The sequence below is a fragment of the Labrus mixtus genome, chromosome 8 (genome assembly GCF_963584025.1).
Source record: "Labrus mixtus chromosome 8, fLabMix1.1, whole genome shotgun sequence".
Classification (NCBI taxonomy): domain Eukaryota; kingdom Metazoa; phylum Chordata; class Actinopteri; order Labriformes; family Labridae; genus Labrus; species Labrus mixtus.
Window position 1 is genome coordinate 24021973 of NC_083619.1, and position 27616 is coordinate 24049588.

Sequence of the window (27616 nt, forward strand, 5' to 3'; positions counted from 1 at the left end):
TCAAATAGTCAAGGCTTTTGCTCTGCACCGTAATAATATGTCAGCCAAGGACATGAAATACTTAACCTTTCCTGGTGAACTTCTAATGAGAATCCTTCAGCTGTTTGTTCTTCCATTCATCATTTCCAGCCTCATTACAGGTTAGATCCAAACTTAAGCTTGTTAACTCATTGATCTGATCCACAGTTCACCTGGTCATAGATTCCTCCAAAACAAGATCGAAGATTTTATTGAGCACCAACATGAAACATGAACATCATGAACTATACGACAATGTGGACGTTTACTGTGCCTTCCAGGTTAATGTTTAAGACTCTTTAAAGATGTTACAATGTTACTGAAATGTATAGTGTTATACCCCCCCCCCCCCCCAATATAACCCAAGGACTCAGGCCTTAGTGTTTTTTTTTCTAATATAAGTATAAATATGAACTTAATCTAATCAACTTTACTCGTAAATATTATCCTCAAATTCAATATCATTAGTACAGTATAGTATAGTTCAAAGGATCGACAGCACCTTTACTTGTGCATTTGAAACAGTGTGTACCTAAACATAATAAAGTCATTACATGAAATAATCAAGAGATCCAGCCGAACAATGCAACATAACATAAGGAGAACAGCTCCCTTTACAATGCCTGATAGCTTTTATGTGTTTTTGAAAGGAAACACTCTACCACCATCCAGTGGCAGGAGAGTAAAGTGCAGGACAAAAAAATATCTCAGTGACCTAGTTGTACTTAGGCAATGCGGAACATATAGAAGTGTTTAATATTTAATTGTACTGCACTCTATCAAAGTCAACACTGTATAGTGAAGGCTTGGAGCTGAAACATGATCGTGTACCCCCTTCAAACTTTAAGGGAAATGTTGATCTCAGAATATGAAAAAGTACTGAAACATTTTTAGATATCTAAGTACTTAAAAGAAAACAAGCAACAACTTCAAGCTAGTAAGCCTGTTTTGTGAGTCAGCCTAACTCTTTATAAAGAATGAATGCATTTTTTACAATAAGTTTTTCTACATAAACATCTATTGTATTGATATCTACTCTAAAATGCAGCTTCTCAGCAGCTCGAGTGTACCAGCTTGGTGAGGAAACAACAGCTTTTAGTCACAAGTCTGGGAAGGTTGCAGCATTTCAATGCCGTGCCAAGGAGCGTTATTAATAGAAAACTCTAAGCACATCACAATGCATTTATCTTCCAAACAGCCAATGGCAGGAGAAGAATAGGAAACTGTAGCTGCCCCCACTGGGCGATGAGTGCAATGTCAGAGAGATGCCACTGACATCGCCCAGAGCTCAGTGCAGCTGTGAGGAGAGCGAGACAGAAAAGAAGGAAGGGAGGGGGTGTTATCATCACAGCAAGAGAAAAGGAGGGGGATTCAAATGGAGGAGGGGATTCACATGGAGGAGGGGTTTCACCAGGAGTGAGAGAGCTTAAAAGAGATGGTGAGAAAAAGCAAGAGAGAGAGAGATGCTGTGTGAGGGAGGAAGATGCTGTTGCCAGGGAACAGTGATGAAGTAGAAACGTCCATCTTTTCCAGGTTGCGGTTTGCAGGAGGATAAAAAGCACCATTAAATCATGGATGTAAAATGGACTGAACGTGAAGAGAAGGAAACCTGCTGATCCATACAAAGAGAATCAAAGAGAAGGTAGGCAGGTGTGATTGCATAACAACCATACCACAGCTCCCATTTGGGTGACATCATCACAGCAGGATTAGAGCCCGGGGTGGGAGCATTAGTGTTGGCGGAGGGAGGAGGGGGTTAAAGGGGGATTCAGCAGAGAGAAGCAGAAGTAAATGGGAGGAAGAGAGGGAGAGAGAGTGTGATCATCATGAGACGAGCTAAAAGCACAGGGCGAGGATTATCTTTTGTCCAAAAAGCAGCAAGGGATCCTGCTGGCAGAGGAGAGGGAAACGATGAAAGCAGGATGGCATGTGTTGTGCGTTGACCCTGACTTCCCTGACTGGTCTTCTCTCTACAGGAGGATAGCATTTCTCCGTCAGCCTCCTTCTACTGCATCCATAAACAGCAAGAATCATCATCAGCTTAGATCCTGAGCACAGGAGTGTGTCCTACCTGCAGATGTAAACATTGATGACCCTAACTCTGCTCAGGCAGATTTGAGGAGGAGAGGGGAGTGTCAACAAACAAATCGAGGAAGCTTACGATAAGGCGAAGAGGAAGACTTCCTTATCACAGTATGTGAGTATGCTACCTTTACATGAACCCTGATTTTTTTTTTTTTTTTGGTATGAGCTTAAAAAACTGTTTTCTTACAGAGACACAATCGCTTTCAATGACATGATAAATTATTGCTTTGTTTAATTCTGCTACACTCTGTGATTCAAATGACTGAGATATTCTCCAGATAAGGACATGATTGCTGGTTGCTCCAACATTACAGAACAAAAAAAAAAGAGTAACACAAAAGAGCATCAAATATACACAAGAAATGCTAAGAAACCGTGTCTAAATAACATCAATACATGTAGGATAAGTTTTTTTAAAAATGGCATCTGCTTCTGGTCACTGACGATGTCTGATGACAAATGACGGGATGATTAATCACTTTAATTCAAATCTAATCCACCCACAGCTATTCAGTCCTAACAAAGCAGATTAGCTTTAGCTTGACACTTTTTTGAATGCTGCCCAAAGATGTTAAAGTTTGATTTTTGCTAAGTTAGCCAACCTTTGAAGACAAACAATCAGGGGCTCTACAGGCTTTTCACAACACTTATCTCTTGTTTGTAAATTTCAATCAGACAAGTTGTGAAAGGCTTTACTGATCATGATGTCTCCTCTCGGCTTTCCTTTCATATCTGTGGCTATATCAATGCCTATCTCCAAGCTGCAAGCCATGTAAATTGTTTCATAATCTAGAGGAGGATGAATACAATGTTCTATTCAAGAGAACATGTTGCTACGCTATGTCATGAGACTTTTTAAACTATGACAAATATTCACCTTAACAAGTAATACAAATTAAACTTTTGTATCTTGAGTATTTTATTAACAGTATGCCTGCAATCCATCCCGCAGATTATAAAGTTTTTGGTGAAAAGCTCACAAGATAGTGTTTGGGAAATGAAGGCCGCTCTGCCATCTGGACTCAAATCCCCACCAAACACGTGCTACTGCAACATTACTTAGAGGCCATCAATCAGCAGTTCACTGTGTGAGCAGCTGAGCCATCTGCACACACAAGCCACACACGCATTGATCTTCTGTTTCTGTGAGAATTTTTCCTCTTTATTCTCTGCAAGGAACACCCCCCCCCCCCCCCCCCCCTTCACTAATAATTCAGACCGGAGAATGATCAAACTGTAACAGAAAGAACAGAGGAGGAAACTCTAAGTGTCTTTTATTCCAGGAGGATCTTTATTCAAGTGACATATCAGGAGTTCCCCATCAAGCCCACATCAAACTTGATTTTATTGTAGCAGGATGATGAGGTTAAACACTGAACCAATCGTTTCTATCTTTTGAATTCAATCACAACACAGTAGCACCAGCAGCATGAAGCCCGAGGGTCTGTGCCTTTTAGCCCACTTTTTTTCCTCAGTATAGTCACTGATGTGTTGTGCTGTAGCACATCAGTGCCATCCCAGTGGACAAATAGACCCAGCTAACGTCTGCTGTAGCCTGAACTCTGAGTGGCTCAGTGATGTAGGAAGAAAACTCCTCCCCCATGCTCACATTTCTGACAAGAGACTTGCACACGATGTTCACTCCATGCATGACAGATCCCGATAGACAGCAACCGACCTAAACACGAGACACTGTTTAGCTTTAGGTCATAGCCAAGCTATAAAAAAAAACCTCCAGCATCATATGGAGACTTCTGTCATGTCTGATTGGTTATATAAAATATAGAAGTTCAGATCACTATCTGGTATTTGCCAGCATGTGATTTGTTTGCATTTCCCCGGGGGACTATGAGCAATGTGGTGTTTTATTTTGGTCTCCTTCCCTGAAGACTCACTGGGACATAATTTAAAAAAAATATGACTTCAGTTTATGAATATTGCCCTTGGCAAAGTAGCGTCCATGACTCAAGAAAAAGGTAGACTTTTTTGTGAAGATTAAACAATTTCTTTGGACGAATTCTTCACTTCACCCATGTTAGTCTGAGCCCCTAAAAGCAGTTTGTTTTTCTAAACTTGCATAAATCAGCCTCTACTTGATCTATTTAAGGGGAACTGAAGCTGTTTAATATATGACGTCCAGTGGCAGGGCAAGTTTATGAAAAGAGCACCAGTCATACATAGGGCAACTCAAAGTGCTTTACATAGGTAAAGAAAACAGTATTACAATACATTAATGATAAATACACACCCAGTGACCATTGATTGAACTATTTTATCAACTTTAAACCATTGAATGCAAACAACACTCCTGCTTAAAAACATGTACAATGTACAAAAGTACAAAATAATGTGCACATGTGCATTCAAAACAAATGTGCATGGACTTAAATCACATATGCTGCTTTCTGATGAAATATATATATATTTTTGTTTCCAGTTCAGTCAAAAAAGTCAAAAGCATTGAATACTACATTTCCCATAATTCAATTAGATGTGTCTTAGATTAAACCCTCCCCTCCGAGGAAACACCCAAGTCTTTCAAACTCCACACCTTCACTCTGTAATGCTTGCTTGCTTCTTCTTCATGACCCTGAACTAAACATATTTATCAGGGTTTTAGCACATTGTTTCCCACTTCATGACTTCGTTTCAAAAAATTTTCAACCACAGAGAGCTGAACCCTGTCCTCCCCGGCAGAGGATGGGTACAGCAGAAGCCACTTTACGCATGGACAGCATGGAGGTTAAGGACGAGTGGCAGGATGAGGACTTCCCCAGGTAATCCCAAATATGTTGAGTCTGCATTTGAGAGAGCGATTATGGTGTGTGTGTATGTTGGTCTGATTTGTGGGCAGCCTTCCACAAACAAGCTCAACTATGATGGGAAGTCAGGCATGTGTGTCTAATGCTGAAAGGCAGCAGGTGTGTTCTTTCCTCCATGTAGTCATGTTCTCACACGATGAAACTAGCAGCGTCCATAGGGAGAAAATGAAAAAAGCAAACCACCCACTCTTTAACTGGAAGAGTCTTTAATAAATAGGAGAACAAAACTAAAAGGACAACACAGCCTCAGACAGCACACACTCACTCTGCCATCTCTACAACCATCTCCCCTCAGGCCACAGATACAGATCTCTCACTTTCCGGACTAATCGAGCCATGTCAAGCTTTGCTCCCACATCCATCAGGCTCATGAACAAATGATCTATTTGAGACCACTCATTTAACCGCTCATAACAATTATTTATGACCTATTTATCATGCTTTTAATAGAGCCACTTGTATGTGTGTGTTTCTGCTGTTGTTTTTGTGTCTAGCTGTATGCGTACTGATGCTCTTTTACACAAATGAAGTTCCTAACGGATAAATAAAGTTATTTGAATAAAGCAGGGGAAATATATTTGGATAGTCATTATTCAATGAGTTCAACAGCATCCACAGCACATTTACAGTTTATTACATGTTAAGCAATTTAAACATGGATGTGCTTGATGCTAATCTTCTGTGTTTCATCTTTGTCTTTATAGGGAGCAATAATTGCCTTGTAGCTCAAAAGCTTATAGAATACAATATAATTAAATCTTTAAGGGCAGACAAAAGGGTTCTGCATGGGGAGACAGACAACGTTTAATGGAATTAGTATTTTTTGTTTTGTATTTCATTGTGATCTCAACTATTTACATGTTTTCATGAATACCTATAAAGAAAGCTGCAGAAAGGTGAAGTCCGATAGAAACATGTTTAGGAATGCTTTCACCCTGCTAATAGTTCCCTCCTCCCCGCTCTTTAATCGTCTCTTTAATATCTGTTGCTGCTGTCTTTACCTCGCCTCTACAAAGCCACTGACAACATAATAACTGCAATTACCGGTACTCCAGTAGCACCGTCAACTAGCCCATACTTGTGGGGATTTGGGTGTGTTTGTCTATGCATGCATGTCTTTGTCAATGTCTTTCTCTGTCTGTGTGAAGTGTGTGTGACTATAATCTAACCTTCTTGCCCTTCAGTGCAGACACTTCAGCTCTTATTATAATGTCAGAGGGGAGCTGGTAATTACTGGTGTTGCTTATTTCAAACAACATTGTTTCCAAGGACAAACTGTAGTCAAATCACAAAGGAGACACTCCATAAATTAAAGGCAAAGTGAGAATACGAGTATATACTTTGTGGTTTATCTTCAGTACTATCTTCGTCATGGTAGTTTATTCAACAGTTTAAATCTCATAAATAGCTATTATTAAAAAGTTAGCTGGAAAACAGAGTTATTTTATTCTTGCTTTGTTCATGTCTCTCTCTGCAGGCCGCTTCCAGAAGATGGAGATTCTTCATGTGGCCTCACTGACAACAGAACCAGTGAGTATCATAGATTAATTAACAGCAGTATTAAAGTTTTGAATGTATACTTATTATATTTATGTGTGTACAGATCCTCCAACCACTCTGAATGTTGGCGAGACTGTTGCACAGCGCAAGCGCCGCACTCTGGTCGCCCCCGACATGAACCTGTCCCTGGATCAGAGCGAGGGCTCAGTGCTCTCTGATGACTTCCTGGAAACACCAGACGACCTGGACATCAACGTGGACGACATCGAGACGCCTGATGAGACGGACTCGCTGGAGTTCATCAACAATGGCACCGAGCTGGAGTGGGAAGGTCAGACAGAGTTCAAATAATATAAAGTCAGTTTTAGGAAGAATTAGATGGTCAGAATTAAAGAAGGAAACGATAACTTAAAGGTTAGAAGAAGTAAATCATATTAAATTCAGTGTCCTTAGTTTGAGTTTCATTCACAAATCACTGCCAACTGTTGAAAAATATATGTAAATAAAAATGAACAAAAAAACACTAAAAGACTTGTCAATGGATGCTGTCAAGTCTAACATTTTCAATTCCTCAAACTCCCAATGAGCTACAAAGTACCTCATCTGTGTAATTTTAATTCTTCTGAATCCAATCCACCATCTTGCCTAATTCTTCTGAAGGAAATGTAAGAATATATGATAGACATTTGTCCAAGAAACAATTATTCCAAATTGTTCTCTTCCGAGTAGCTGAACTAACTAGGGCTGTCAAACAATAAGATATTTTAATCTCAATCAATCGCTTCCTTTCAATAGTTCCAGATTTAATCACATGTTTGAAATTCAATTATTTCATTATTTCAATATTTTGCTTTAAAAAATAATAATTGTTAGGCTTTTGTTTTTGATATTTTTATTTTACTGTCTTAAGGTGAGAGTACTTTACTTGCTGTTTGATTCAACCCTGCTTTTATTTTGAAATAAAGTTAGGACCTTCTGGTAGATCGGAGGTTTAGATATTAACTTAACTACAGAAAAAGGAACTCGTTAAGGATTAAAAACTAAATGACAGCAGCTCAAAGGAAAGGTAACAAAGGTAAATGTTTGATGTCATAAGGTGGATATTACTTTTGACTCATCAGCTGAGCTGTATGGGAGTTTTTATTTATTTGTTTCATTATTAAAAAATAATGAATACATTCATTTCAGACCTTCATTAATCACAATTACTGGTAACTAATAAATGCTGACAGCCCTAATTTTAACCTCTACAAAGCTGTGGGTGGTTGTCAGGAGCAATATATTGGTTTTCCTTTAATGTTATCTACGAGACAAAGTCAAAGTGGAACTTTCAAAACTCTTTTCTCTCTCAACACTTTTACTTTCACAATGTTTAAATTAAATTAAAGTTTTCTGATGAGCTCGTTTCTTGTGTCACCTTGTTGTCCAGACGACACTCCTGTGGCCACTGCCAAGCGTCTTCCAGGTGAGGGGGAAGAGGAGAGAGACTCTTCTGGCCGTCTTTGGCGAACAGTGATCATCGGTGACCAGGAGCAGAGGATCGACATGCAGGTCATCAGACCCTACCTGAGGGTGGTCACACATGGAGGTTAGTAAAGTGTGTATTTTAAGTAGTCGTAGATAGTTTGTTTTTTATGGAAGTTTGAACTTAAGTAGACGGATAAAAGCATTCAGCCAAAAAAAGCTTGTGAACATGTTCCTATAGATCCAACAACGAGAGTGTGAGTGTGAAAAGCAGCTGCACAAGGACACAGGTTTTAGTTTTTATCAGGTATAACTTTAAAAAAAGAAAATGGTCTTTCATCAAGGTTAAAATATTAAAATGTTATTACTGTTGAAGAGAGGTGTTCATTCAGCTGTATGACCATTTTAGAGGACAGTGTTTCTCATGATGTATGATATGTTTCACTGAAAGGTGTTTTTAACTCTCAGCCCACACTTAAACAAGCACTCCCGTTTGCTAGACTGTTGCTCTGTGTGCTGTCATTCTCATTATGACAACTAGAGGGAGCTGTTCAGTCAGCTGTGCTCAGAGCCTCCAGTCTGCCACATCACCAGTTTGACAGGTTGTGTTCAAATACGTGGTTGTCAAACTATAACTACAGCTGGCTCGTTGGTCTAGGGGTATGATTCTCGCTTTGGGTGCGAGAGGTCCCGGGTTCAAATCCCGGACGAGCCCTCAATTTTAACGTTAACTGTTAGAAGTGACCAATGTTACATGACACACGACCTGGTGTCATCATATCATGTCTCCTTTGTAATTCAATCTCAAGTTAGTTCCAAGTATGATTGTTAACAGCTGACATGCATCCTCAGTAACCACTTATGTCCGTATCTTCCCTCCCCTATTTGCAAATAAAAGTAGCCTCTTACCTCATTAGCTTTAAAAAGGCTTTAATTTATTATGAGAGACCTCTGCAGAGTCAGAGAGAGAGAGAGTGGACACTCAAGTGGAGAAAGAGAGGGGGGGCCGGGTGAATCTGGACATCAGAATTAACATCAGACACGCCTGTCAGTATAACACAGCTATTCAAAAGCACCCTATCCTACAGGCTCCAAAGTACCTCTATAGCTGAATAAGTATATATGTGGAACAAAAGCTGAATACAACAGCTTTCATGATGTCAGATTATGATTTGCAGGACTGTTGTATTAGACTTGATTTGTTGAGCTAAGTGTACCGAATGAACCGGCACTGATTTATGTATGTTTGTGAATGTAAGTGTACACATTAGTGACTTTTTCATCAGCAAACTCCAAAGACTTAAGAGAGCTTCTATTTGCTATGTATGTAGATCTGAATGGATAAAATCCTTCTTTGTGACAGGTCAAACAAACTAAATTCTAAAAGTACTGACAAATCCATCCTGAAGAAGGAATAAAACTTCTGCTACAAATTAAAACATTTGAAGGATAAAAAACTAGAGCAGCCTAGAGCGTCAAGTGATCATCAGGGGACATTAGAGCTCATGAAGGGAAAGAAAAGAGCAAAGCAGACGTATTGATGCAGCACATTTCATGCACCAGTGGAACTCATGTTGCTTTACATTAAAAGTCTGATATTTGAATGCTGTTAACAAGGACACAAATCAACCCACTCACAACAAGCATGCCAAAAAGCCGACACAACAATTAAAACTCAAAATGACATAACTCAGAAATAAAAGCAAACATTAAAAACATTTTGTCAGAACATTAAAACATACATGAGCAATATGTAAATACTACATGCTACTAGAACGGCTGTGACAATGGAGACAATTCAGTAACTGCCAGTGTCCTCCTCTGGCAGTGCTGCTGCACTTTAAGAGATGACATGTGTCTCTCTCCTCTTTCAGGTTATTATGGGGAAGGTCTGAATGCCATCATCGTGTTTGCAGCCTGCTACCTCCCTGACAGCAGCTGTGAGGATTACACATACATCATGGAGAATCTCTTCTTGTAAGATCTTTTCTGCTCTCATTAGGGAATCTTTTATAGCGCATGCATTGTTAAGAGCCATTCAATAAAAATATGGCTCTGCTATGTTATCCTACACTGTATGATTGATCAAAGGACATTGGAATCACAGAGTTACTCACACAATACAAAACGCAATACTTTGCCCATGATAACAATATCACCATACAGTGATTCTGCAATTAGAAACGCTCCATATTAGAATTCCATGCTTCATCGTTTAACTTCTTTTCACTGCTTTCCGACATTATCACACTGTCTGCTTCTTCTTTATCCTACTGTTAACTTGTTTTATGGACAATTACCTTCCATTCACATTATGTTCATTTATGTCATAAGTGTCGATGTAAGGAGTCATGAAGGGGTGACATGGTGAGTTACATTGGCAGGAAAATCTGTTAAGAATGCCTTTTTCTCATTTTATTTTGTTGTAACATTAAAATATGGTTTAATTATAATTATATATAATATATTTCTCATGAACACGCAAGTTGAGTATTTAATATCAAAAAAGTTATATGTGACCTTTGATGACGTATGACATAGACTAACTAGCCCTCGTCATCACGATAGACGTCCCTACAGAATCTTCTCGCCAAGGTTCCGAGTGACAGAGAACCCTTGCAGTCATCCAGAATTCATAGAACCCTAGTTACATACGTAACTCATCACTGATAATTGTTTCACACAAGTCAGGGCGATGTTATGCGATATTATGTCTCACCCTGACTCACAATTATGCTAGAAATGAAAGATTAAATGTTTACTGATGAACTCTGATCACCACATAGCTGAAGTGGAGCCACTTCTAAATACATGCAGTTTTCAAGTGTTTTTGATCATATATGTTTCTGTTTAGTCTGAGTCAGACCTCAGCATGTTTGTTCTGCTCTCAGATACGTTGTGAGCAGCCTGGAGCTGCTGGTGGCAGAAGATTACATGATTATTTATCTGAACGGAGCAACTCCTCGCAGGAAGATGCCTGGGATCAGCTGGCTGAAGAGATGCTACCAGATGATTGACAGGAAGTAAGACAGACTAATTATCAGTTTTGTTAGTTAGTAGTCCAAAAGTGATGAAATACAGTAACAAACTAAAAATTATCTTTCTGAAGATCATTTTGAGAAGGAGTAAAACAATCTTGCAATTTTTTGTTTTCTGCAGACTGAGGAAGAACCTTAAGTGTCTCATCATTGCTCACCCAACGTGGTTCATCCGGACCGTCCTGGCCATCTCAAGACCTTTCATCAGGTGGGGATGCATTCAGTGTGGCATACAGTTCATACTGTGATCCCGTTACTTTTGTGATATGTTGGCCAGGAACCTTTCTGTAAACAAAACAAATAAGCAAAAAGAATGTTAATCATGGAGTCCTGACATGAAGTATGGTGAGAAAATGAAACTGTTACATAATCAAACAGTGAGAGCTGTGACATGTTTTTTATTTTTGAGCCACATACATTCTCAGACAGTTCCCTTTGTGTGAATAATTTGAACGTTGTTGATGTTTTCTGCAGCGTGAAGTTCATGGATAAGATCCGTTACGTTCACACCCTGGATGAACTCAGCCAGATCATCCCCATGGAGCATGTGCAGATCCCTGAGTGTGTGTTGCAGTAAGTACTCTGAGCCACCAGGGGTCACTGCTGAGACACTACACATTTCTTGGACAGCTCATGTTATCCACTGCGGTAATCAGACCTTAAAGAATGCCTACAGCATGTTGGTAGAGGCAAACCTGAGCCAAGCTGTGTTAAGGTGACTGATTTATTGTGTGTGTATTTTTTTAGCATGATCTGTTTCTTTTGTTTAAAGTATTAGGGAGGTGAATGATAAAGGTAGTGTACAACATGTATTGGCTGTTACAAAACAAACCCATCTATCTATCTCTGTAGACTTTCTGTCGTTTTAAACAAATACTAAGAAGCTGAAGCCTGATACAAAAACACATGATGGCTGAGTCCTCAGCAGCACAAAGAATATGAAAGATTTCTAAAAAGCAAAAAGTTTATGTTATTTATTCTGAATGTGAAGCGTAAGTGCAGGTGGAAGAAATTTGGAATTCAATATTTTAAGCTGGGTGTGTTTCATAACTGCAGTGAATACTTAAACACAGCAAATGAGGCCAAACTATAACAGAAGAAAATCATCTTTGGCTTACTCTGTGTGAACTTCTGGAGCTTCTTAATGCCACTGGTAGAAATATGTTGATGTCATGACACGTCACTCTGAGATTTCTATTCTCTTTCTTACAGGTATGACGAGGAGAAGGTAAGAGCGCAGAGGGAGAGGTGAGTGGTCGTTTCTTTATGCAATTTAATTTCCAGAAATTATACTTTCATATGCTTTTTTTTTCTAGATCCAAGCGATATTTTATTCTTATTTTCCTCTCTCACTCACAGACTTGAGCAAGAGCAGAATCACACCAACTCAAAACTGCCAAAAGAAAGGTGAGCTCGTTTTGTACAAACAGTCCACTGCCATCTTTGGTTCAATAAAATGTTTTCTACCACAGCATTAATACACAGGAAACCTTTAGATATTTCATAATCTAATTAAAAACTAAAGTTTACAACAGTCACCTACACATAGTGCAACTTATTTATTTGATAGTTTTCCCATTTAGTCAGTCAGTATTAAGAAAACATTCACATTTGAAAGTTGTGTCTGTGGGTTCTTTTACATTAAGTGCTCGAAGCTTCAGCAGCCACATGGATATGTTTTGGCAACAGAAGGCACAACCTATTACGGGCTTCATGAGCAAGCAAAATATTTATATTTACTTATGGCTCAACTTTAATCTCATTCATTTCAGACCGAAGTCGATGATAGCAGACGTGGGCCGTGACATCTGACATTAAGGTAAGAGTTCTCATTGACTCAACGGCCTTCCTCAACCCTGTCCAGGCTGGTTTGTAATGTCAGACCACTGCAACTCATCTCTGACATACAGGGAAATGTCCTCTTCTGTCTACATACAACTGCTTAAGTGTGCAGAAAGAGAGACGGGACATTAAATCAGCCTAATGCTAGACGCTTGCCTGGTAAGAGTCTTGGGTCATGGACTGAAGGTCCAAAGGGTCAGGGGGACCAAGACCCAAATATACAGTTTCACAGCAAGTCAAGTGAGATCACCAGTTATGTCACACTACTCAAGTTTCATCTATAACATACAACACTTACAAGTCTTTAGTCTTGATCATAGTAGATCATTAATGTTGTAGTTTCTGATGTTTTGGTTGGCCAAAAATTGGAAGTTGTGAAAGAAGGAAGGAAATGAATGAAGGAAGTTTGATGAAGTCACCTCAGAAGTGGAGGGGGCCTCATGTTTTAAAAGTGAGCCCACCAGGGCATGCCTTCAACCGTAAATTTGTAATAGCCAGCAGGCAGGCAACTCCACTAAATGCAAAAAAAAAGTCTGATTCTGTGTAGCCAGAGGGGGAAATAAAAAAGTTCTAATGAGTAAATTTCCTCAAAAACTCTTCAGAACAGCATGGTGTTGATTTAGTACATAATTACACCTCTTAGAGCAAAGATTCTCAGATGTTTTGACCCAAAGGTGGGTCGCAGTTGCTTTCACGTGGATGTGGATATGTTCCTGTGTAAACAAATGAGTAGCAATAAGTCTATTGCCACATCTATTGGTCCAAACTGCACCTGCTTTCATGGTTCTTGAGACTAGAGCAGTTGTGAACCTGATTTAGAGTCAAACAACTGATAAAGAAGGATATTGCTTCAGAGTGCAGCTTGTATGGTTTGAAAATCATTATCAAGGTGACCTTAAAACCAAGACCGAGACTTATACAGCCTCTTGTCTAAATATTCTCATGTTTGGTTTGAAAATAAAACCAAGACGTTTAACTCAAAGCTTCACAAACCTGCTGTATGTGCGAGCTTGGATAACATGACGGATATTTTCTCCGCTTCCTGTTCACAGTTTTTTTCAGAAAGTAAACTTTAAGATGAACTAATGATGATAAAAAATAATCTCACAACTCAGGTAACCAAAGAGACACCTGAGTCTTTCCTTTCAATAAAATAAAAGTAAAGAAATCATGTTTTTCCTGTCTGACTTGAGATTCTCTTGGTTCTCCATCTCAAACAAACTGACCCCCCCCCTCCTCCTCTGTCACACTGAAGTGAATCACTGCATCATATGGACCTCTGGTTGCAGTAGGAACTTAAAATACATGCACACTTAAAGATGACTATTTGAATGACTGTGCTGCTGAATGTATGCTGCTCCCCTACCTTACTTGTTACTTGTTTTCCCCAGCTGTTTTTATTGAAACTCTTTTGCATGTATTTATTGTAGTTGGATTGTTTTAATCAGAAGTTGTTTTAGATATATTATAATAGATTTGTTCTTTTCTGTTACACTGCTGTGGGCTGATAAAACAGCATTTCATCTTTTTTAATGTATCTAGATACGTAAGAAAAACAACAAATAAGCCAAATATTGACGTCTTGAACAGTTGACTAAAGGTGGAACATATAGCTCATGGTTACTATCAATCACTCAGCCCGGCTCATTTTCCCTTTTGCCAAGTCATGTTTCATTTCTTTAGATTCCTGTTGGGAGGGAGTCCACAAAATGTTAGCTGATCCTCACACATCGTATTTCCTCCTTACAAAGTGTTACATAAAGCACAGCTGCTCGTCTCTTTAAGCTGCCTGCACAAAACTGATCGACGCTATTTTTAATGAGCCATACCGCCGAGGTCTGGCAAATTGATCCGCAGCGCACAGTCTGTCCTGAAATCGAGGGAACTACCGACCACGCGGGCTGGGGTGGGCGAGGTGGGTTATTTTAGAACCCCCTCCCTCCTTCAGTGCTGGCCTCCACTGCTATCAGCCATATATCAAAAGAGCTATCAGGAGGTCTGGCTGACATCCCAGGAATGGTCACAAGCACCATCCCTTAACTAAATGCCATGGGAGGAAGCAGGGGAAAACTAGATGGGCAAACCTGATACACGTCTGGATGTATTTAGTTTACATTTTGTGCATGTCTGCTGAATAATAGGAATATATGCTGAATGTCTTACATTCCTGGAGATGCTTTAAGGCTCTCAGTGATGAAGAAAATAAAAAAAATACACTGTCTGTATTTTCATTACAGAGCTTTACATTGAAGAACCAATGGGGACCATTATTTCATTGAAATGGGAACCAACATCACAAACCTGGGATTAAATGTCCTTCATGGATCCATTACCTGCAAGACAATCATTTCTCAGATACAGTATCGTCAGTGTCATGCCTGCTTCTTACTAGAACTTCAACTTAAAACTTAAACCAAAGCATTACAAGACAACGCTAAATCAAAACAGTCTCAGCTTCCTGCATGACAAACTGAGCTTTATCTACAGCTTCAAATATAAACGGTAAAAAATGAAGACTCGAGCCTCTTCAGACTATGACCAGCTTCAGATTGTAAATATGTGTACATATATTTTTGAGAGATGTTTGCACACGTGTAGTTTTGATATGAGTGGCATGGGTGTTGTTGGGTTTGATGGAAAATAATGTGTGACGATAATGTTCTTCTTCGACCTCCAGTAGATGTTACTGATGCAAACATATGTGAAACTTGTGTTTTCCAGAGTTTGATATGCAGGTGGCATGCTTGTTAAAAATCCTTCTGTCTATGTCAGGTTTTCAGTCGTTTGCCATCATGTTTCAAAAGCTACTTTTACAAGACAGAAAGCTCATATTGTTATAAAACAGAGATATTTAAAGAGAGAGAGAGATCCGATTTAATGCTTAAAGTATTATTTATGAAAATGTGCCATTTACTGTTTGTAAGAAATAAACGAGTGAACTAAACCCAGCTTTTGTCGTGCGTGTCATTATTGAGAAGCAATAATAAATATCGCTCTTGAATGTATTCTGGTTTTGTCCAGGACGTTTTGACTGACAGCTCCTGACGAGGGATAAATTAGGATTTATGAGCGTGTTTGTCACCTGACAGTCCTGTGCTGTTCTTCACAGGGGTCATTTCAGCACAATACTCCTGAAGTCACCTACAAGGTATCAGCACAAGACATACCCTATTATAAACTGTCAATACTTTCTTCAGCACGTCCAAACATTCTAAATATTAATCAGCCACTTTGATTAAATTCATTCCTTTTATCATCAATGATTCTTCAGACTAAAGAACACTTAATTCAGTGAAATGACAACACCAATACATCTCTATAATACTGGTAGAATCAAACACTATGTCAACTTGAAAATAATTATTTCTATGACTTCTATGGTTATTAATATTAATGTAAACTTTAATTTAAAGGAACAGTGTGACCTTTTTCAAGATAAGCACATGTGTTTTCTTTCTGAGGGTATCATGAGAACATCTTTACACCTCAGCTATAATGTCAGAGTCAGGGGGCTCTTAACAAAACCTCTCCCCAAATCAAATCAAACTTTATGGTCATTTTGAAATGCAACAAGCTACAAGGCACTGAATGCAGAATGAGAGGCGTTTCTCAGGGATTCTCTTAAACATTAAGCACAATATGACACATCAGTACAATATCAAAACAATATCAACCCGGTACCTGTGCCCCATGACATGCTGATTAAAAAAAGGGAAGCACAGGGGTAGATTGTTCAGTGTTTACTGAAGAAGTGTACAGTGTTAAAGTATGCCGGTGTGAAACTCAAGAGTTAAGAGGATCAGTGCAAGTTAAGTTAAGATAGTTACGTTTTAGTTAAGGCATAAAGATAAGCAGCAGTTGATGAGGATACCCTGACTGGGCCAGAACAACACATTCAAATCAAGTTTTCAAACATCATATATAATTCTGTTGGGCTGGTTCCCTGCCTCCAGTTTTTATGCTAAGCTAAGCTAACCTCACCTCCTGTCTCTGGAGCCTTAGTAAACACACTGGCAATGACTTATATTCTTATCTAGGTCTTTTGAATTGCTGTTTGCTCAATTGTTTGTTTGTTTGTTTATATTCATATTTTCTTCATTTTGTCTGATAATGTGTATGTTGTTTTGTAGTTTTATGGGTTTGTCAGTGTACATATATACATAAACATTTATATAAAGAAAGCATGTTTATATTTATATGTATGTATATATATTTTTAATTTTCATGTATTTTCATGTTTATGTGTGCATAGATATACTGTATATGTTATGGAGAAGGGGTGATGTTTAATGAGATAACACTATAATGTAAATATCAAATTAACCAAACTAACTGTTCCTTTTGGATTACGCTCTTCATTCAATTGTTGTGTTACTTTTTTCTCTCTGGCTGTAAATCAATCCCTCGTTATTACACCAAGAGATTTTGAAAAATTCAGAGGTGGACATTTAAAGTCTCAACTCTCTGGTGAAAAGTAACACAATCTGTTAGACAAAGTGCTGGTCAAGCGATGTCCGTCTGACTTGTGTGGCTAAAGAGGGAAAAAGTATGTGCCCCACATGTTACACATGCTGCACCATATGTTTATGTGCCCTACATGTGTCAGCCTCTGTGGGACAGTTTTGTAATCTCAAAGTCTGAAGCAGAATGTAACATTCTTCTCTTCAGTAAAAATCACAACACATCGAAGCTGCCAATCTCTCCTGATTTAAGACGTACACATCAGATCAAACAGTGTCGACAGGAATAACATCTCCATTGGGATAGTCGGTGAAAGATGAAGCCCTGAACATGAAACCATGTGCTCTGATAGCTGGGACTCAAAGTTCGACTCCTTCACACTGACACTGACACAATCGCTATAAGCTGTTCAAATGCAAACACAACAATCACAAGGTTTCACTTCACACATCCGGAGCCGTGTAACAAACAAAGCTGATAAGCAGTGGGCGCTCAAGTTATCAGACTGATAGCCGTGACTCAAGACACTGTGGTCACATTGCTGCAGGACACGTACTCCTCGCTGGTTGCATCAGAAATATTCGTGACGCAGCAGCCACACATACACAACAGGCGACTAAATATAGAGCTTCTGGTTTTCACCCACACGGAGCTGTATACGCATGGAAACTTTTCCCCCTAAAAAAACCCACAGCATCAGCTTTTCCTCTCAGCTGTCACACAGATGTGTGACTTTATACTCAGTCAAATATTGCAATAAATGTAATAATACAATTTCTTGTCCTTGTCTGTTCTCTATATAGTTTGTTGACATATTTCTCTTTATTATAGGAGTCACCTGATGTTGACTTGTCTCTTTTTAGAGTAAATTAAGAATGAACTGATTGTACAAGCTCCAATCCATCATCAGTGTGCAGTAGCTTCTGTCTGAGACTCCACATGTGACTGCAGCTCTCTCCAAAGCATCAATTCATTTAGTGATTCACAGCTTAGCCCGTCGCATATTTCTCTATTGTCTTCCTAGAACTCTGCTAGCTGTGGGATTTGTGTTACATGTATATGGACAGCGTTCACTGACTACTGACAGCAGGTGGAAAATTTAGGATCTACTTTCATGCAAATGTCGAGGCCCCGCAGGTCGTGCTACTCCTCATTGGTACAGCCCAGCTGTAAATCGGCCTGTCTGATTGGCTGAGGGAACAGAGGGCAGAGGGGGTGAGAGGCTGTGACGCTGCGGCTAAATCCTTTAAATGCCCGGCGAGGAGATTGTCTATCAATGAAGTAGTAAAAGGGGGGGACATCTGCAGAGAAGGTGAAGGGAAGGTTTTTTAGAGGAAGCCTTTGACAGACTGTTTGCTTTGGCTGGGTTCCCTTCTTTTATTTACTGAATTCAAGAGGTGACCAACAAATAAAAGAATGAAGTTCATCATAGGCATTGGAGGGTAAGTCTCTTTCAAAATCAGCATTTATTTTGCCTATCAGTTACATTTCTTCAAATCCTGGATTGTAACTAATCTTTGTGTCCTGACATGTTTCTGACTTTCAGTGTGACCAACGGTGGGAAGACCACTCTGACAAATAGACTTCTAAAGACATTACCCAACTGTTGTGTGGTGCATCAGGATGACTTCTTCAAGGTAAGATGAATTAAAAGCCCCATTCATTTGTGTTTTGAAGCTAATTTAAATCAGTATTTGCTAAGTTGTAAGATAAAGTAACTATATTTGTTATAGTAATACTTAGTCAAGGTAAGTATCATTTGTGATATGTTTAATTTGCTACGTTAAGTTTGCCCTTGAGGACATGTTGTATCCCCCAGTCTGACCTGCAGATGTCCTGTCATCTCAGTAGCCTAGTAATACATCTGGCTGATTGTCTCCTGGACAGCCAATCAAAGGGCCGAACGTCCCCACTTAAAGTCTGACCTTGTCCAATCACGTTGCAAATTCTGCAACCAACCTTTTTTTTGCATGATCAATAATCCCATTTTTTAAAAAGTTTAAAAGAAGCCAGACGACTTCATCTAACACTTCCAACTTTTCGTGCTACATTCAGGGACAGTTATTAATTACCAAACACCAATTGGTATACACTTGATATACATTTTTTTTTACATCCTCATTTAAAATGTTTAACAACTAAAGCATGACATTTTGATTTTTCGTCTTAGGCCGCACAACTGCAAAAAACAACAACCTGAAAGCACAATTTTTAAATCGCATTTGCTTTCAGATTTTTGGTAAAAGAAAACAAGTCAGAGAAAGTTTTGCACACCGAACATGTCGAGTCTCTAAGAGCACTCCTCTGTTAGTAGTGTAAATAGAATTAAATTAGATGTTTCAAAGGATTTAATTAGACAGAGCTGTGTCATTTTGGTTTTACACCCGGTTTTGCAAGCGATAATCAACCGCACTCAAAAGAGTCACTGCGCGCTACTTTAGGTGGAGACGAGTCCTTGACTTGTCCTGTCCAGGTGCCATCTGCTCCGGCTGGTTACTAGGTTGCAGCAATGTTTTATTGGTGACTGTTATTTCAGAAACCCGATCAAATAGAAGTCGGGGAGGACGGCTTTAGACAGTGGGATGGTAAGAATGGATTTCCTGTAGGAAAACCATGCAGTAATGTACTCTTTCTTTCCTGCACATTTCTCTAGTTTGGTAACCAATCAACAGTTAACATCATCATATTCAATTACACATATTTTTCTGTGAATGCTTCAGACATTCACTAATGGTGACTGATGTGTGTTAGAGCACATTAGTGTGGAGCGTTTTGTTGCATATGTGGTGAAGGCCGCTCTTTTCTCTCTCCTTGTTGTGTATCAGTGATCACGGCTCTGGACATGGAGGCCATGGTGAACACTGTGAAGGGCTGGCGGGAGAACCCGGTCAAGTTTGCCCGCTCGCACGGCGTCAGCCTGTCGTCTGAAGCCGAGGACACCGACACCGAGAAGGGGATCCATATTCTCATCATCGAGGGGTTCCTCATCTACAACTACAAGTGGGTCAAGTTTTCCCTTTTCGCTCGTTTTACAGAAGCTCTAACATTCGACCCTTTAGACTGACCTGATCCTCTGCTTCCTCTCTGCAGGCCTCTCATTGAAGCCTATGACAAATGTTTCTACATTTCCATTCCTTATGAGGAGTGCAAGGAGAGGAGAAGGTAACAAGCTGCTTCAACCACTTTGACAAACTACACCTAAGAGCAGATATTACAGACTATTATCTAAACTTGATTGATTCTGTTTCTGCAGTACAAGGACATACACAGTCCCCGACCCCCCAGACCTGTTTGACGGCCACGTCTGGCCCATGTACTTGAAACACAGGAAAGAGATGGAGAACAACTGTGACAGAATAGGTACGTTGAGCCAACACAAAATATAAACAACCCTTCATCTGCCTACACTGCTTTTTCCTCTTTCCTCTATCCGCATCCTAAATAAAAGCAACCTCCCCCCTCTCCTCCAAAAACAGATGCATTGGCTGCCTCGTTCACCTACTTTGTCTTTTTCCTCACAGAGTACATTGATGGCATGACTTCAAAGGAAGACATCTACAGCAAAGTGTATGAAAGCATTCAGAACTCGCTGCTGAACACATAATAGGTAGATGAACTTCACCATACTTTCAACACAGAGATGATTGATTACTGTTTCAGTTTTAGTAACTTCTCTCCTCTCTCTCTCTCTCTCTCCACAGCAGCACGGGGATAACCAAGGATCTGTGTATAGACTTGTAAATATCATTTTTGCGTCAGCGTGTGACCCCTGTTCTGTACTTCTAGCCTGATTTGTAAATAGTTAAGTCTGTAACTTATTAAGAACTAATGGCAGAAGCGTTGTGTTTTGTATAGCCCTGTGTAACTTTTTTTTCTAAAAGATAAGCCACCTCTGGACGTTCCCAGTGTAAAACATCTGGAAAGAGAATTGATGTGAAATTCTAAAAGTACTGGGAGGACAGATTTGTGTTTCACAACGAAAAATGAAACGTCTGAATCCACCTCGTGTTTCCTGTCTTTTCTTTTTTCTTGCACCTCCTAACTCATCACACACGCCCCATGAGGTTCACACAAAGGTCACGCTCCTCACGTTTTTACAGCACAAACATTTAGGCTTGTAAATGAGGCCTCTCATCATAAAGCTTAGATTACGAGCCTCAGTCAAAGTGGATGGCAAAGTGGATAACTGAGAAGGTTTACTCGAGAAGACAAAAAAGAACAAATAAGGATGATGTTAATAAATCCTCATTCAGCTGCTGTTTTGTCACAAGGATATTCAAAACATGGATGACTTTTTTGATGACTGATGTCTTTATTTTTCGAATTTCAAAATAAATGAATAAAAAAACAACCAGAGCACGATGAAGAGTAAATCTAAACAACAACATGACGAAGCAATCATTGGAAGTTTTCACTCATCTACCCCTTATCTGCTTTCAACCACTAAAGCACAAATATCCACCCAAAACAAAAGGGTTTTAGTAGTGTAGTGGTTAGTTCGCTTGCCCCATGCCCAGAGGCTTCAGTCCTACAAGCGGGCTGCCCGGTTTCAAATCCGACCTGTGGTTTGGATTTTTGTATATGTATGTATTTGTATCTTTAAAAAAATACAAATACATAAATATATTTTTCTTCATTTATCACAAAGAAAATCTAATGAGTCAAAAGAAATCTAAACATGTTTTTTTTTAAATATTCTCACCAATATGTATTAATGAATAGTTTTTAATGAGCCACCTGAACACCTGGAATGATATATTTAACTTTATCATGAGACTTGTTGCTTTAAATATATAAATGATTACAATCTCAGAAAGATACACAACTTGTGGAAGGTGTTTGTGTTTATTCTCAAATCAGGCATCCGAGCACAGCATTGAGTGTGAACATGAATAAGCTCGTTTTTTTTTTTCTGATTGGTGATCGTCTGCTGATGTTTTCAGTTTTTGTCTTAAAGGTGAGTTATTATTTCCTCTGTTTGTTCACCCATATCATTAAAGTTGTCCTAGTTTGCAGCCACTGGTGTCTCCCTATTCCTGAATCTGTTCCTACAGTGTGGAGAGTGAAGACTCAAATGTAGTCAGTGTGGTTTGACTCCTGTCTGTTAATTTATTGGTCAATATGTTGAATTTTGTCCTGCTTAGTTTCCCAGAGAGCCTCTTTTACAACTTCTGCCATGGTTCTTCCTATGTATCATATATTTGTTTAGTAATTATGTTATTATTTTCTCACTAGCACTATCAGGTTTTATCTCTGCTCTAATTTGTTGTAACTCTTTTTTATTATCATTATAATCCAGTTTTATACTTTATTAGATAAGTGCAGTAACACAGGAATATGAAGATTAATTTACCAAATGTGCAATAGTGACTCCTTATCTTTATCTTTATATTTGTATTGACATTGTATTTCTATGTGTTGAATGTTTCTTCTTTAATATAGCATGCATGCCCCACTAAGGAGAAGCATCTTATTTCATTGGACAGCTGTGCAATGACTGATGCATCCTGGTATTATCCTGTGTGATGGTGCTCTCAGTCTTCTATTGTTGATTGTGATTTGATTTGATTTGTCTGTGTGCTCGGTCGTTCAGCACTTACAGGTAGGTAGGTTTTAAATAAATGTGACATTGCAGTATGATTGAACAAATGTCTTCCCCGACATGCACTCAGTCAACTCGTTTCAGTCTTTACAGGTCGTCTTACAGATTGAGTGTCCTTTGAAAAAGCCGCCCACGTAGCTCTGCCCCCGAGCCAACACAGTCATCACAGAAATGAGGTGAAACGATGAGCGGTAAATTTTCACTTTTATTGTCGCTTTGATGTCAGTGACTTATAGTGTGACCTTGAAGGCTGTAACTCTCAGTTATATTTCTAACTGTTTACTGAATCCCTTTTTGTCTGCCAAGCAGCGATGACATAGACATGAAAGGGTTAACAGGCTAAGCCATATTCAAGGCCGTATGTTTCTAGTTTTTCATGATTTTATCGCCTCACACTGCACCACACTACCCAGCTACATCCCAGGACCTGGCATAGGGCGTGCATTTGGGGGGGGGGTCAGGGTCTTGTGATGCATTTCTGAGAGTCTTCTCATGCCAACAGTTGGTCTACAGCTGAGGGTGCTCTGTCACTTTATATTTAGGCCAAGTGCCGGGGGTGTCAGGGAAAATATATTTAACAAGTGCACAGCCAATTACTGACCTGCACACACCCACCCATACGCTCCACAGCCGGCTCTGACTCAGGGGCCAGTCCCATCATGCCACCATAGGGGGGCGGGGGGCATGGGGGGCAGGGGGGGGGGGGATTGGTAAGGTAAGGTGAGAACCATGCGGGGTGGCATGTGCTCCCATGTCACTCGCCGCTATGGCAACCCTAAAAAGTACAGCAGGAGCGTCCATATTTGGGATTTGGGTGGAGAGGCAGGGACACAGGAGACGAGCGGCTGTCACATGCTGCACCCCCCCACCCCCACCCCTGTATGAGTGAGTGAGGACCCCCGAGACATGTGAACAGTTAGAGCACTGAATGAATGACTCGCTGCTACTGAACAACTGAAACACTCAATCAATACTTTAGAACAGACCGTAATGTAGTAAACATCTGGAAGGACATTTTTACTATCTATTGATATATTAGTCAACAATCAGATTTCTCACATTAAGACTCAACTATTTTATTTTATTTTGAAAGCCTAAAATGTCTTATTGAAGCCCCTGTTTATATGTCAAAGCTTTGAACCCCTTACATCACAGAACAGACGCTAAGGTCATCCTGTTTTTGATTACATCAATAACATGTCAAACTAAAGGTGACTAAGGAACATGCTCCTCTCTGCCAATAAACACACAAATGGATTTGACGGCTGAATTATTAAAACTCTTAAAGACCCACTTTAAAAAAAAATTGTTTTAAAAGATAACCTCACCCTGATTGATCTGTGATTGACTGGATCTATGATGTGCTGTTATTGTAAATATTAGATCAGCTAATCATCGCCTTTTTTATATTTTTTATTACATTTGTAATTTTGTTCAGTTTATTACCAAGACTACCACTGCTTTTTTTATAGACAGTATATATATAATTATTGTATCCATCCACGTTGTGTTTAAAGAACTTTGTAACATGGGTTTAGAAAGGAGAACTATATATACAACTTTATCTATCTATGAAGAAGTAGAGTAAAGTTCTTTATTAACGCAACACCTTGGCCATGTATATATATGTCACTTGTTCTGATTTTGAAGGCAGCGTGGTGTCTGATTATGTAACTGGCATTTGGTCCTGATCGGTTTGCAGTAACAGGGAAATTTCACGACGCGTTGAGTGAGTGTGCGACTCTCACAAATAAGTGAGAAGTACACAACTGCTGCCCTCTCTCCAGCATCATTACATCCAAACAGAGGACGGAGAGAGGAGATTCACAGCGTCTTATTACCGTACTTATCTTAAGTCCTAACATTAAATCATTAAATACGACCTATGAAAAGTCACATAGTTCTCTGTCTTTTTCACGTTCATGCTTCTTTCTCTCTTTCTTGGCGTGCTTTGGGGATGTGGCAGCCCTTCCTGAACAGTATTCTTTATTTTGATATTTTATCATCTCTGGAAAACAAAGTAACAAAGAAACTTGACTTCATTGTATTTAGGTCAGAACCCTATTTCATTAAAATATGTATAAAGAAGACGCACTACAACGAACATAATAGGACATATATCTTAAAGGTGCACTGTGGAGATTTGGTAGTGAAATATGAAAGTTGGAGAAGTGAAACAATGATATGCTATACTTTCTGAACTAAATACACAAACTTTATTTTAAAAAAATGGGTCCCTGAACACTGTTTGGAGCTAAAAAGCTACCAGGAGAGTTAGGGTTTCACTGTTGCAGACCAACCACCATAACTTCTCGTGCAGCATTTTATCTTCAAACAGTGTTACAGGGACCAAATGTTCCTCTGAGGACAGTTTGTGTACAGAGTTATGAACATATACCATATAATCTGTACACTTCTCCAACCTTCACATTTCTCTACCAAAACTCCATAGTGCATCTTTAACACTACAGCTAGGACTTAAAGGTCCCATATTATGCTTTTTCTGGTTTTATATGCTCTTTAGTGTGTTTTCCAAGTGTCCTGTGCATGTTTAGGAACATCTATGTGCAAAAATTCAAAGTCTGCGGAAACTGTCCTGTTAGCTGTAGCATTAGCTGCATGTAACGCTCGGTTCTAGCCCCCCTCGATAAAAATGTGTCAGTGTGACGTCTTGTCAGTGTGAGATCACTGATCTAATCCCATTGGCTCGTTGTGGCAAGCCCAGCAGCTCATGTTGCACGCCCATTAACTTCTGTAGCACGCCCACGATATGCCGTAGCCTGCGGTAGCACAGTAGTGCTAAGGTGCTAATGTTTTTGCTCCCCGGCCCTCGGAGCCAGAGTGGCTGAGCGACTGACCAATTACGGCAGAGCCGACAGGCCGACCAATCAGATCAGACTTGGCCCACGTGGGGGCTCTGAACGTGGGCACTTCAGAGCCTTAGAGAGAGAGTCAGAAGCGAGCTGGTGCATGGAGCGGCAGTGAAAACAGACACTTTTTATAACTTTAGCTATTGTGAACATACTTTAGTAGGTACATAGATTAAATATACGAACCTCAAAAAGGGCATAACATGACCTCTTTAAAGTGTTACTATGTAGATCTCAGCTTTGTTAGGTGTCTTAATTATGTTGTTTTTTTCTGTTAATTGTCTTGCTTAATGTTTTATTTTGAATAGGCCTGATTTATATACAGTACCAGTCAAATGTTTGGACACACCCGATTGAAATGCATCTTATTACCTTGAAGACATTTTGATCCAAAGGTTTATGCTTCAATGTTTGATGTGTGTTTCTTGATGCCTACATATGTATGCATTTCTCTCCAAATCAAAAATTAAATGTTTTAATATCTACTATTAATCTTAAATGTGGAAAATAGTAAAAATAAAGAAAAAACCTTCTACTAGTAGATGGGCCCTAGGTACAGCTTACAGTAAATTATAATAATATACGGTAGTATACTGTATTATTGATAATACTGTAAATGTTGTGTGTTTAAACTTTTGACTGGTAGTGTACATCTTAATAAGATTCTATTCACGCTTGTCATCTCAAACATAATGAAATGGATTTTCTAGATATGGTAAAGTTAAAAAAAAAAATCATATATGTCTTAGATCGGCTTAGAAAATGCCAGACAATATTTATTTATGTTAATCAAGTTCTTAAGGATCAGATAAATGACTCTTGTCCTGATACTTGTTTAAATTGTATCTCTGTTTCCTGTACCTGCAGATCTTTTAATCTTCACTCTTAAGCAGACTTTAATCAAACAAAGAGATAAAAAAAACAAAAGCAGCCTTCAGTCGGGGCTAACCCTTCCCACCAGAGGGTAATTAGGTCACAGCCTCATATCTTGGCCGTGTTAAGAGACAGTTTTTAATAGCTCACATATTAAGCGCATTCCACTCTCAATTTGTCACGTGCAGATTGAAAAACGTGAATACAGAAACAGGTTGCCTGACTCTGAAACACGAGGAGAGCTGGCAGCGCTGATTATTGGCAAAGGTTAGTCAACGATAAGCAAGACAGGCGTCACAAGAACCCCTGACCACCTGCAGATGTCACACATCATGTAAGTCATCATTTATCAGAGATTTATAGTTAAGATCAGCTGTTAAAAAACTACTTTTATTTAAAGAAAATAAAAAAATCAGGACATAACAGAGTGACATTTCATTTTCTCAAACATTTGGTTCAGCGTCTCACCTGCATTGTCTCCCCATGCTCTGTGGTAAACCTCTGGATCTATCATTTAGGTGTAAACTCCTCAGACTGGCAGTGTGAGGCCTCAGGGGAAGACAACAGGTATACTCCTTGTGGGGGAAGTTTTCTTGTAGTAAAACCATTTTAAGACCATCATCTTCCTTTAATCTCACAAGAAGCAAAGCTGTGAGCAGCCCTGGATACCTAGATTCATGGGATAAGATATATTCAAAGCGTAAAAGAATTAGTCTTTCACACTGACAAAGATCTGCTGCTGCTGCTGCTGTAGGTGTACCAAGAAAACAACCACAAAGTGTTGATTTTATTTCCAAACACTGCTAGCTTACAGTAAAGATTAGTTTTTTTTTGTGGCAACATTTGTTGTGATTTGTTTACTTTCAGGTCAGACACACAAGAAAGACTCAATTCAACATGAATACTTACTGGCTAATTTTTGTGGTTTACATGTCCTGCTCGGGAAGTCTTGTGCCAAACCAGTGCCGAGGATCTGTGGCTCTTATAAATCTGGACTGCACCAGCTAAGAGCAGGCGGGGCCGGACTTTAGACCAGGGGAA

The 27616-nt window shown here is 39.3% G+C and overlaps 2 protein-coding genes, 1 long non-coding RNA gene and 1 other non-coding gene across 7 annotated transcripts; 3 read left to right on the forward strand and 1 right to left on the reverse strand.

The window, feature by feature from the left end:
• Positions 1-1403: 1403 nt before the first annotated feature.
• On the forward strand, positions 1404-15711 carry atcayb (ATCAY kinesin light chain interacting caytaxin b). Of its 2 annotated transcripts, none has more exons than XM_061045300.1 (14): positions 1404-1660; positions 1995-2211; positions 4774-4880; positions 6403-6455; positions 6529-6756; positions 7855-8013; positions 9764-9866; positions 10781-10912; positions 11049-11135; positions 11402-11500; positions 12140-12175; positions 12287-12334; positions 12700-12746; positions 15007-15711. In XM_061045300.1, the coding sequence occupies exons 3-13, from the start codon at positions 4804-4806 to the stop codon at positions 12737-12739; spliced, it is 1062 nt and encodes a 353-aa protein (XP_060901283.1). In that variant the 5' UTR covers positions 1404-1660; positions 1995-2211; positions 4774-4803; the 3' UTR covers positions 12740-12746; positions 15007-15711. The 2 variants fall into 2 exon arrangements, with proteins under 2 accessions (XP_060901283.1, XP_060901281.1); XM_061045298.1 differs by having other exon boundaries at positions 1405-1660; positions 1995-2215.
• Positions 5499-27616, reverse strand: LOC132979464 (uncharacterized). The gene is made up of 5 exons (XR_009674052.1): positions 27485-27616; positions 27044-27244; positions 11086-11212; positions 7843-7991; positions 5499-6743 (listed from the first exon to the last, which is right to left on the reverse strand). It is a non-coding gene; the product is annotated as an uncharacterized LOC132979464 (long non-coding RNA).
• trnap-ugg (transfer RNA proline (anticodon UGG)) lies at positions 8533-8604 on the forward strand. The gene has a single exon. It is a non-coding gene; the product is annotated as a tRNA-Pro (tRNA).
• Positions 18502-21231, forward strand: LOC132979462 (nicotinamide riboside kinase 2-like). 3 transcript variants are annotated; one of them, XM_061045295.1, is made up of 8 exons: positions 18502-18672; positions 18777-18867; positions 19767-19815; positions 20056-20230; positions 20321-20392; positions 20484-20590; positions 20752-20837; positions 20932-21231. In XM_061045295.1, exons 1-7 carry the CDS (start codon positions 18647-18649, stop codon positions 20832-20834), a joined length of 603 nt encoding a protein of 200 aa, XP_060901278.1. In that variant the 5' UTR covers positions 18502-18646; the 3' UTR covers positions 20835-20837; positions 20932-21231. The 3 variants fall into 3 exon arrangements, with proteins under 3 accessions (XP_060901278.1, XP_060901279.1, XP_060901280.1); XM_061045296.1 differs by having other exon boundaries at positions 20935-21231; XM_061045297.1 differs by lacking the exon at positions 19767-19815 and having other exon boundaries at positions 18604-18672.

Coding starts and splice junctions, on each gene's coding strand:
- atcayb (XM_061045300.1), top strand. CDS start 4,804: ATGGGTACAGCAGAAGCCACTTTACGCATGGACAGCATGGAGGTTAAG. Junction 11,501..12,139: donor ATCCCTGAGTGTGTGTTGCA/GTAAGTACTCTG, acceptor TCTTTCTTACAG/GTATGACGAGGAGAAGGTAA. Junction 12,176..12,286: donor GTAAGAGCGCAGAGGGAGAG/GTGAGTGGTCGT, acceptor TCTCACTCACAG/ACTTGAGCAAGAGCAGAATC.
- LOC132979462 (XM_061045295.1), top strand. CDS start 18,647: ATGAAGTTCATCATAGGCATTGGAGG. Junction 20,231..20,320: donor TTCCTCATCTACAACTACAA/GTGGGTCAAGTT, acceptor TCCTCTCTGCAG/GCCTCTCATTGAAGCCTATG. Junction 20,591..20,751: donor GAACAACTGTGACAGAATAG/GTACGTTGAGCC, acceptor TTTTCCTCACAG/AGTACATTGATGGCATGACT.